Genomic DNA, 12,371 nt, shown 5'->3' on the forward strand with positions numbered 1-12,371 from the left:
AGAAAGAAAGAAAGAAAGAAAGAAAGAAAGAAAGAAAGAAAGAAAGAAAGAAAGAAAGAAAGAGACTAAGAGTGCTGGGAATGCTGGTGGGGTCCTTTTGTCAGGCACACACCTGGCAAGCACACACCTGGTGATGACTTGGTGGCAGCAGCAGGTGATGATGTAAGAGGTTGCTAGGACCTTAGAGGCAGGCTAGTGGAACCACGTATGAACTAACATACAGCACCATAGTCTTAATTACTGTATTACAGTTAAGACACTAAAAAAGTAAATCCAGTCTACAAAGGTGAAGGGCACAGTTCTACACGACTACCCCAACATAAGACAACCATCTTCAAGAATACTCTTGTACTCGCCTGTGACTAGCTGCTACAAACTTGAGGAATGTCTCACAAAATTCAGGAAAGTATTATTCTTGTGGGACCAAGTTGGTCAGGAGGCCTAGAAATAACACAAGTGATTCTGAGTGGCAAATAACAACAAAATGAAAGACAAACTTATGGAGAGGGGGTTAGCATACCGCTAACCCCCAGATGGTATTCTAATGTGTAGGAGCTACATGTTTTGTATATGTGCTTATTTACTTGCTCGCTTCCTTTTCAATATCAGTTGTAAGCTAGCAGCTTATGGTGTGCGTCTTTGAATATATAGTTCATAGTTATATTTTTCCTCAAAGGTAGAGAGTTTGATTTTAAATTTTACAGTAAACAAAAATTATGTAGAATTTGAGCTTGATAGGTCACAGCAACTGAGTGTAGCTGAGATTGTTTCCAACAGTCTTTGCTTGCAAAAAAAAAAAAAAAAAAAAAAAAAAATGCCAGGCTGGGGCTGGATCTAGCTTTGGTATTCCCAGGTGTGCAGAGGATCAGAGGATGGTTCGACCTCCTAGCTTCTCCAGGTTGCTTTACTGTGTGGGCTGCTGATGCCTGCTCTTTAATCGTGCATTGAACTTCATCTAAAACTTGAAACAAGTCTGTGGATAACATAATCATTTCAGGTATTGGATAGTGGAAAATAGTCTCTGCTGGCACCTTAAAGTGTGATGCCAGGCAATTTCTACTCACACTGCAGAGATGGCCTGTCCTTAAATTGTGGGCGCCAGTTCTACGACTAGCTAAGCAACCTAGATCTGCTGGCTGGCGTTCTAAATTATTATTGTGTTAGTTTTGTTGTTACTGATGCTTTTTGTTTTGAGATGTAGACTCATTACGTGGCCCCAGTTGGCCTGGAACTGTCTATGTAGATCAGGCCGGCCTCAAACTCAGAGATCCACCTGCCTCTGCCTCCCAAGTGCTGGGATTTAAGGTGTTAAGTTGAATCATGAGAGAAAAAAAAAAAAAAAAAAAAAAAAACAAAGTGAGAAAAGAACTGGTGTTACATTCTTGCAGCTGGTCTTCAAGCTTTTAAAATAAGCTACAGCAATCCAAGTTGATTCCAAATTATTTTATTATTCAACCTGTCATAGTTTTAAATCACATAAACCCAAACACGTGGTAGATTTATTCTAAAAAGAACATTCTATCTTCCTCAGGTAAGAAGAGGAAACTACAGAAAGAAATCATAACATATCTAGAAATCAGATTTGGTGAAGAGCCAATCTGGAAGTAAAGCAGACTGAAGGTAATTTTCAAGGTTATGATGAGAACAGGGTATGCAAAAGAGCAAACAGAAAGAAAACTGTTCAGCTGAAAGAGAAGAGAGGACTCCTTAGATCAAAGTCAGAATCTGATTCAACTCGAAGTATGTGACAGATAAAGAACAGGCGCACTCACGGGTCTGTGACAACAATTAAAAAAAAATAGAGGTCATGGGAGAAGGCTGGGGTGGGGGGTACTTCGTAATTACATTTTAATCTTAGAAAATCTTTAACAATTTAAAAAGGAAAGACAAACAGATCCTGAGAGTAGATACAGCCAAGCTGAACTTCTCTTAAATAGAACAGGGAAGGAAAAAAAAATGTTATAAAAGTCGAAAGCACTAGCCAACAATAGCTAGCAGAGGACACGAGGTAAGGCCTTGGAAAATAGCCCAAGTCTCTGCAGAGGAGGTTGAACAAACACCATGCACTGTGAGGAGGTGCTGTTCATGTTACAGTTTAGAGTAAGAGTGATTAGGACTCCCTTACAAGAACAGGACATGCAATAAGTAGAGATGAAGAATGACGTAAGTTACACAACAAAACGTGTTGCACAAACTCTGGTCCTAAGACGAAGGGAAGACAAAGGCCAGATCATGCTACAGAGAACCAGGCAGAAACAGAGCAAGGATTATTGACCTCAAGGAAGTGAAAATGAGCAAGACTGACTTGAACAAAGCATACCATTGACAAGCTTGAAAAATATTCTTTTTTTGTATCTCTCGCTATGAGAGACACTGCAAGGAAAATAACTCACAGCCTAGCACCTGCCCAGTGACATTCCACTGGAGAAAACTGTTACTTCCTTTTCCAACAGACATGATTACTTATTGGTTAGTGGTAAGACCTCATTGCCACATACCCCTTTCAATGCTGGTAACCCATCCTACATCTGTATAATTAAAATCTCCCCTGGCTCAGAAACCTCACCACAGAAAAAGAAAATTGTAAATCTTGTGAGACCTTTAAAGGTTTCACTAGATGTGACGATGTAAAAGCAGTTAAATGTCATAATAAATGTGCTCGTATCACAGGAGGAACGTTGAAAAGCCTACATAATTCCAAGATAGAAGTAGCATGCAGGAAAATTATTATCTTACCGTGTGCTTTTACTCATTCATACTACTGCACGGCTAATCTGTACTTTTGAGAGAAACCCAGTGCGATCTTAAACATTAGGCCATATTAGCTTACATTCTGATCTGATACAAAGGCAACAACAACAACAAAAGCCACAGCAAATTAAGAGTACTTGTATTTATTCATTTAAACTAGAAGTTATCTTTAACATAATAGTTGACCATTCCTAAATCAAGGTCTGGAAGACAATCAAAAGGAAAGTCATGGATTCCAATCAGCTACTGTACCACATCACAGTGATAAAGGAGAACGAATTTTAGAACCTTAGATTAGGGGACAAGGAGTGGTACAGGCTGGAAGTGCCTCCAGCAGGATTCGCCTCTTTACGTGTTGGAAGTCTAGTGAACACGTGATGCTTCTGAGTGTCGGTAGCCGAGTAAGCTGATTTCTGCTGACCTAAGCTTTTATAAGTATGCAAAACCACAGGGCGAGGCACGAATTAAAATGTAATAATAGCACACTTCTGGGACCCATGAAGCTGAGGCAACCACTTGAACAACCCTGGCACCCATGAGGAAGCCGTCTCCGTCACTCCTTCACTCTTCGGGTCAGTAAATCTCCTTTTCCTTTTGAGACCATGTCCAGAACTTGTGCCCCTCCTACCTCAGCCTGCCCGAGTCCCCGAAAAGCAATTTTGTGACACTACTCATGAAAAGAAAATAAATACAACTTTCTAAATATAAAACTTTCCTGTTAACCAAGTTCCCGGTTGTTCAGTTCAAGCAACCCACTCAAGGCTGGTGTTTAAAATTCCAGGAGAGCTAGAAATTACTTCACGGTAGATAAGAGCTTAAGAAAACATGCTGTTTGTGCTTTCTTAAGTCAAGCTCAGGAACAACTATAAACATTACTGATTGTGGGGAAATGTGAGGCAGGGAATAGGAGCATAAAAAAATCAATTTTAATAAAGCTCCTTCCATCCCCAGGAAGGGCACAAAGGTTTCCCAGAGCTACAGATGATAGATAGTTGAAAACTTTATCTGTTTCTAGGTAATACACAGGTATCATTGGAATACAGAAATCTCAGTTGGAAATTCTGAATGACAAAAAAATTAAAATTGCTTTCTAAATACATATACTCACATAAATCATTCAGAAAGTTGTTTGTGAAGAATAAAATGGCTCAACTATCATTAGATAAGCATTAATTAAGGAATGAAGAATCGAGGAAATGCCTGCTTTCATGTAGTTTAAGTGGAAAAAGGAGAAAATCTGGGAAGTATCCATTGTGGCCACCTTTCCAGACTATAGCCATAAGGGTGTGCCCATACAGCTCAAATTGTGTTACCTAAATCTATAAATCCTCATCAGGCATGAAGTAAAGTTAGATGAATAGACATTACTTTCTATTTCAATAGCAATTCTGCACACGTAATTGTAGAATCTGTGCTGTTTTTGTTTGCAGGGAGAATATCTTTAGAAATAGCATGTTAACATCTTGTCCCATACAATGGAAGCACATCATATAATTTCTGAATAACCTCAGTAGGCTGTTCTTCTTCGTTTCTCTCTCCCTCCACCCCTTCCCTCTCTTCTCTCTTGCTCTAGAGATTAAACCCACACCCCTATACATGCTAGGCAAACACTAGGCCACAATCCAAGCCCCAAAAAGGTCTCTTAGATATTGGATGCCATAGAAATCAGTAGTTAAATTACACAGATATGTCAGTGATTGCTTATTTGAATCTGGCTCGCTAGATTCAAAGTAGTCACCTTTAAAAACAACTCAAACTTGAGGCAAAAGAAAATTCTTATAACCCTGGTGCTCCTTGAAAGTTATTTACAAGAGCACTCAGTGCCCCTTTGTGTAAGAATACAGCGTTTATCCATGCTACAATTAAATTCTTGATTTTTTCTATAAAATGCTTGAAATGAAAAGTATATAAATTTTCTTCAAGACCATATCACAGGAGTTACAAAATATTTGCCGCTTACCTTTCGAGATATCTTCAATTTTTCTACCATTCATGTGGTAAATACATCTGGCTGGCGAATCTAGATTTCTTTTCACTGTGCAGGTATGTAAAACCTATATAGAATTTTATATATATATATATATATATATATATATATATATATATATATATATATATATATATATATATAATAAAATAACCTATTACAGTAAGCTCTGGTTAGACCAGAAATATAGTTAAATTATTTTTATACTGTTAATTTAGTTATACTGCAAAGCAAAATTTGCCGATTTAAAAATAATTTTAACATATGAAATTGAAACAGAATTAAATAGATTATTTTTTTTAATGCACGTAAGTATTTTAGGAAAGAATGAAGAAAGGGGAGAAGGAAAAAGGAGAAAGAGAGGGAGAAATGGAAGGAGAAAAATAGGGAGGCAGGATGGAAAAGAAAATGTGGGAAGAGGGAGAAACATGGTACTAGGAACACACAGTGGGTAGTAGCCTCTTTAGCTACTAGCTGGTGGACAGCAGAACATTAGGGCTCCAAAGGACGGTCACATTATTCTTGATGCCTTCTATCCTCATCATTTGTTCTACAATGGGAAAAATGCTACTTTTCTTAGCTTTTACATTCTTTGTAGAATCTTATTTAAACTTACCACCTTCCTTCACTGGAGTCCCTCTTTCTCGTTCACTTTGTCACAAAAGTCTAGCTCTGGGTGGGTCTTGCTGTCCTTTTCATGTGCACACCAAGAAGCCTGGTGCCACTGGAGAATGTCACATAACTAAACATACCAGCAAGATTACAGTCCCCAGCATCTTCCTTGGTCCTCAAGAACTGCCCAGTCACTCCAGTTTCATTTCTTTGTTGTTTTCTCTCTCACTATGCACAGTGTATGTTTCCAACTGTCACTCATCTGTTGTCTCTGAGCTTCCCTTTCTCCACCCTCTTCTGCAGGGCTGTGTGGACTACACAGAGAAAATTGAAGCCTCATCATGCTGCTGAAGCTACAGGCCTACCTATCTAGCAAGTGTACTTTCAACTATGCTTGTTCTTGGCATTTTAAGCACTATAAATTATCCACCCATTCTCTCTCAAGTATTTGCAACTGCTCTTTTCTCATTGGTGTTCCTGATTGTTGCCCTAACTGTCTGCTAATTAAATTCCTCCCATGTCCCCATGTCCCTGGGGCTGTTATGCCTCCTTTACTGAAGTGTTGCATTTCCTTTTCTCTCACTCACTCTCAAACCATTCTTGTTTTCATTTTACCAAATACAGCTTTCTCAAAGATTACCAATGAGGATAAGGATGCCGCTCAACTCTCACTTGAATCCTGAGCATCACTTGCTTGCTCTCTCTTTCTTAAGCACTATTTTCCTCCCCATTTGAATTGAGACATTTAATCTACTAACTTTTCTTTTGTTTCTTTCTATAGGTTTATGACACGTCTTCATGACAGTTTCTCAAGATAAACCCCAGGCCTCTTTCTTGCCAGCTCTACCTTTTCTCCTAAGGCATTCTTGAGCTAGGGTCCTGAAATCCCATCTTCTATTTATATACTGACAACTCCCAAATGGATATTCCAAGTGGTTGTGGAATATCTACCCAATATTGCTGTATGTGAAAGAGGCTCCAGGGTAAACATATCCAATATTGAGAACTATTCCTTCTTCTTTGACACTAGGACTCTAGAATTCCATGTTCTAGGGAAAGGAAACTGTCTACCCAGAGATGCAAGCCAGAAGCCTAAAAGCTATGCTCACAGTCCATGCCACCTTGCTGTTCCTCATGCCACATAGCCACGCCATTACAAGGCTTGCCATTTCTCATCTTCTAAGGACCAAGCAAGTCCAAATAGTCCTTTTCATGTTAACTCTTATACCCTTGTGCTGTTGCTAGGATGATAGTTAGCTACTAGTTGCCTGCATCTACTCTGACCTATTCAATTAATTTTCTACCAAACAATAAAGCCACCCATTCAAAATCATAAACCTGGTCACCTCTAATACACTCCTAACTCAAATCCTTTAGATGACTTCTCAGGGCTTTCCGGTGACAAGGAAGAGAAAGTCTGCAAGCTTCCGACAAAGTCACACTCTGCCACAACTCTCTGTTATCTAAATAGGAGTGATCAGGCACAGGGGCTTGTTTGCCAGCTGCTGGAGCTTTGATCTAATGAACTTCTTAATCCCTTGATGGGCTCAGAAGTGGGGTTTGGCCGGAAGAAGCGCCATCACGGAGAGCATGTGCTTGAGCCGTGTCTCGCTCGAGTTCGCGTGTTTACTTCTTTCAGTCTCCCGTTTCCAGTAGGAAATACACACAGCCCTTCTAAGTGCACGGACAATGCCCTCGTGGATACACTCATCTTGTGACTATCTTCCAAACTTAGCTAGTCAGCATTTCTCCTGCCACGCGTTCCCAGCACCATGGTGTTCCGCCCGACTGTGGGACAAGAAATAACAGCAGATTACGAACCAAAACAACCATTTCTCCAGTTAGGTTGCTTATGTCAGGTCGGTGTCTCGGTGACAGAGCTTAGCTAACATGTTCGCTAATCTTCCTGTTCCCAAAATGCACGTTACTCACTCTGCCGACAAGCCTTTCTTTCCATATGCTGTGTTTTCTGATGGGGTGCCTCCACCATCACTCTGTTTTTTCTTATCGCAGAAGCTTTTTCTGTACCAGCAGTCCACATTTAATAGTTATTTTTATAAATGTCTTTGTCTGTCTCCAGACTAAAAGCACGAGAACAGCAACGTGGTTAATTTTGTTTGTCAAGTACCATATCCTGGGTACTTGGTAGTCATTAGTAGTCATAAAAAATATTCTGGGTAAAGGAATGAATGCAGTTTAGCATACATTATACCTAATTGAACTCATTTTATCCTTAATCCTATATTTTTATAAAGATGATGATAAATACTGTTTATAAAGTTTCTGACCAATTTTATAAAATTATACTATAATTAAAGGATAATTCCACAAGAATTTTTTTCAAATAAAACTAATTCTTTTCTTACTTCCTGTGTCTATCCTGTTTGACCTTTTGAATGAGGACAGGGAACAGGACAAGAGCCTTCCACAGAGGGCCTCTGAAAGACTCTACCCAATAGGGTATCAAAGCAGATGCTGAGACTCATAGCCAAACTGAGCAGAGGGCAGGGAATCTTATGGAAGAAGGAGGAGATAGAAAGACCTGGAGGGGACAGGAGCTCCACAAGGAGACCAACATGCCAAAAATCTGGGTTGGGGGGGGGGGTGTCCTGCAGAGACTGATGAATCAAGGACTGTGCATGTAGAGGACATAGACACCCTGCTCAGATGTAGCCTATGGGCAGCTCAGTCTTCAAGTGGGTACCCTAGTAAGGGGAGTAGGGGCTGTCTGTCATGAATTTGGTTGCCTGCTCTTTGATCACATCCCTCTGGCAAGGTAGCCTTGCTAGGACAAAGAGAAAGAGGATTCAGACAGTCCTGATGAGACCTGATAGGGCAGGGTCAGATAGTAAGGGAGGAGAACCTCCCTTATCAGTGAAATAGGGAAGGGACATGTGGTAGGGGAAAGAGGGAGGGAGGGTGGAACCAGGAGAAGATGAGGGAGGGGGCTACAGCCAGGATACAAAGTGAATATTGTAATTAATAATAACAATAATAAAACTCATTCCTTTTAACTGCCAGGGCACAGGCCTTATATACTGTTTTTAGGAAATAAAGTAAGTGTGTATCTTCACATTTACAGCAACACTGTTGGTTTCCTACTCAGTATCCATTCTCTGACACATTGTGACTATACAGCACAAGGTTTCTTTAGGGATCCACTCTTCCCCCTTTTGACTCACTCTGATGCAAGGAAGGCTGCAATTATCTTCACTGGTCAGAGTGACCATGGTGTAGTGCCATGCCCACTAATGGCAAATGTTAGGGGATGGGTATACAGTCCAGTTAGGGCCAATAAGACGTGAGAAGGGACCTGTAGAAAGGATTCTTCATCTGTAAGAGGAAGGTAGGTGTCCTGACACACTTGTGCCACGCTGCTCAGCAGTCATTTTTTTCCCAACATTGGAAAACCTCAGGTCCAGAGAAGCAGGCCAGAATCCCATCACACATGTACAGAGTGGTCCTGCTTCTGGATTTCTTAGATTCTTTTTTTGCTTGTGTCTGTTTCAATAAGAATTCAGTGCTATTTGACACTAAAGTCACACAATGGTCAGAAAACAAATTGAAGAGTGGATGTTTCTCAGATGATGAAAATTGATGTAGCTGACTTAGTTCATATTTGTTCAGCAAATAAATTAAAACAGCCTTACTCTGTAAATCTATGAAGCATACCATTTAATTATTTAATTAGGAACCCAGGGAAGAATTTAGAATAAATTTAGCAGACAGAAAGCTGTGAAGATAAATGGATAATTATGAAATTAGTTCCTTGAATTACTAAAAATGTTTCACCTTTTTCAATTAGTTGTATATACTCAGTAGAAAAGAACTCCAATTCATCATGAATCGTTGGAAGAATCTGTTTCTACAGAATTTTTGTGCTAACTGAAAGATTGTCAATATATTAGAAATTAAATAAAAAATTAAATGCGTACAGTTGCTGCATTCTCTGATTAGGCTAAAGCTTACAAGTCAGAGTCAGTCTTATGACAGCCAGGGCTAAACAGGGAAACCCTGTCTTAAAACCAAAATCAAGACCAAACCAAACCAAACCATAACAAAACAAAACAACAACAACAAAAAAAAAACCCACTTAAATCCTAGGGGCACATTTGCTCAACTGTTCATCTTGTTCTCCTAAAGACAGGTGATAGACAACAGCATCTGGTTACTTGCTGTCACTAGTAATGAAATGATTAGTAATAGTAGTGACTATGATTTGTAAGAACAGCTATTTTTCATCAAATGGTGTTCAGTGGTGTTATATTTTATATTAAAATACAAATGAGAAGTAGATAATGGAGAGATTTTCTAATGAGCCTATCAATACATGCTCCTTGCCTACTTTATTCTTTTAATTTTTATTTACTTATTTATTTTATCGAGCATGGTGGTGCACACCTTTGTTCCTAGCACTCAAGAGGCAGAGGCAAATGGATCTTTGAGTTCAAGGACAGCCTGGTCTGCATAGTGAGTTCCAGGACAGCCATGGCTAAACAGAGAAACCCTGTCTCATCAAGACCAAAACCAAACCAAAACAAAGAAAACAAAAACAAAAACCCTCAGTTTTTAAAATTTTGTGTGTATGGGTGTTTTGCCTTCATGTGTGTCTGCACAAATGTGTGTGCCTCGTGCCCATGAGGACAAGAAAAGGATGTTGGAACCCCCGGAATTAGTGTTACAGACAGTTGTGATCTGCTATGTTGATCCTCCGGAAGAGCAGCCAGGGCTCTTAACCATTGAGCCAACTTGTTCTTATTTGATACAGTCTTTTAATAATTAGATATCCCAGATAAGAAATCTAATCATATTGTTATTCTTATAATCTGCTGTATTGACCTTAATTTGGCATGTATATATTTTAAATGTTCATTTTGAGGTGAGCCAAAAAATATGTACACTTGTGTTAGTACCACCATAATTAAGATGTAGAGTATTTACTTGACTGTTGTGGTGGTATAAATAGATATAGCCCCCATAGACTCATGTGTTTGAGTGCTTGGCCCATGGCTGTTGGCTCTATTAGGAGGTATAGCCATGTCAGAGTAGGTGTGGCCTTGTTAGAGAAAGTGTGTCACTGTAGGGGTTGGTTTTGAGGTCTCATATGCTCAAGTTATGCCCAGTATGGTACTCAGTTTCCTTCAGCTGCCTGTGGATCAAGATGTAGAACTCTCATCTCTTCCAGCACCATGTCTGTCTGCATGCTGCCATGTTTCCCACCATGATGGCAATGGACTAAACCTCTGAGAGAGTTGCCATGGTCGTGGTGTCTCTTCACAGCATTAAAACCCAAACTATGACAACCAGGCAACATTCCTAAGGCTCCTGTCCAATACTCACTCAGTATGTGACCATAGGCCACAATTCTGTCATTGGAAAACAATTTTACCTCTCTCTCTCTCTGTAGTTTGAGTACATAATATTTTTAACCATCAAGCTTAATTTCCATAATTTTTTCCTTCATATTTGTGAAAAGCATTCCTTGATGAGAATACAGCAAAATCTATCCATTTATCAGCTGATAGACTGCCTACAGGTTATTTTTAGTTTGGGGTAATTATGAACACAATTACTAAATACTTTCATTAGTAGCCACTATGTTGACATACACTGTTTTTCTTGATATATGTCTAGAAGTGGGGTTGTAAGATTTTAGGGCAAATTTTACTAACTTCATATGAAATGGCTCAACTGTTTTGCAAAGTTGCTACATCTTTTCTTATCATCAGCTGAGGGTAAGAACTGTCATTCTCCATGTTTTCACCAACATTTAGTACTGTCAATTTTTAAAACCTTAAGCCACTCTAGTATGTGTGCAGGGGTAAGTCATCATAGATTCAATTTATATATCCTTGATGATTTTTACAATTTTTTCTCATACATTACATCCCAACTGGAGTTTCACTTCCCTCATCTCTTCCCAGTCTCTCCCTAACCAACCCTCCTCTCTCCATAATCCACTCCTCTACTTCCCTCAGAAATGGGCAGACCTCCCAGGGATTATCAACCAAACATGGCATGTTAGGTTGTAATAAGACTAAGCACCCCCGCCCCATTTTGGAAAATTCAATCCAGTAGGAAGAGAGGGCCCCAAGAACAGGCCAAAGAGTCAGAGACAGCCCCTGCTCCCACTGTTAGGAGTCCCACAGAAGACCACGTTACACAGCTGTAACAAATATGCAGCAGGCATAGGTCAGTCCATGCAGCCGTTCTGATTGTCAATTCAGTCTCTGTGAGCCTCTGTGGTCCCAGGTTAGTTGATTCTATGGTTGTTCTTTGTGGTGTCCTTGACCCTTTTGGCTCCTACAATCTTCTCTCCCCTTCTTCAACAGGACTCCCCCAGCTTGGCCTACCGTTTGGCTGTGGGTCTCTACATCTGTTTTCATCAATTGATAAACAGTGCCTCTGATGACAACTGGGCTAGGCACCAATCTATGAATATAGCAAAATATCACTGGTAATCATTTCGTTGACCTTTTTTAATGATTAATGATACAGAACATCTTTGTCAGGTGTTTTTGAATGATCTTTGTGGTTTCAGTAAAATGTCTTGACCAAATCTTTTGGCCTTATAATTGTGTCCTAGTCAGTGTTCTATTGATAGGAAGAAACGCCATGACCACAGCAACTCTTATAAATAAACAACTCTTGCTAATTGAGGCTGGGTGACAGGTTCAGAGGTTCAGTCCATGGGGAGTCAACTGAATCACTGTGGGGAGCATGGCAGCGTTCAGGCAGACATGGCGCTGGAGAAGCAGCTCAGAGGTCTACATCTGCATTGGCAGGCAGCAGAAAGAGGGAGACACTGGAACTGAGACCCAAAGCTCACCCTCAGTGACTCATTTCCTCCAGTAAGGCCACACCTACTCCAATAAGACCATACTTCCTAATCCCTTCCTAGTAGAGTACCCACTTCCTGATGACCAAACACCTAAATAAGCTTATGGGGGCCATTATTATTCAAAATTCCACTATTTATTTATTTATTTATTTATTTATTTATTTATTTATTTATTTATTT

At 39.8% G+C, this 12,371-nt stretch overlaps 1 protein-coding gene across 1 annotated transcript in view; it reads right to left on the bottom strand.

Annotated features, from left to right (window-relative positions):
• The window catches only part of Dcdc1 (doublecortin domain containing 1), a 367,448-nt gene that overhangs the window by 326,732 nt on the left and 28,345 nt on the right, over positions 1-12,371 (bottom strand). The window contains 1 exon segment of the mRNA XM_055602817.1: positions 4,712-4,805. Within this exon segment, the coding sequence (XP_055458792.1) occupies positions 4,712-4,805 (94 nt within the window).

The sequence above is a fragment of the Psammomys obesus genome, unplaced genomic scaffold (genome assembly GCF_907164565.1).
Source record: "Psammomys obesus unplaced genomic scaffold, mPsaObe1.curated_primary_1811, whole genome shotgun sequence".
NCBI lineage: Eukaryota > Metazoa > Chordata > Mammalia > Rodentia > Muridae > Psammomys > Psammomys obesus.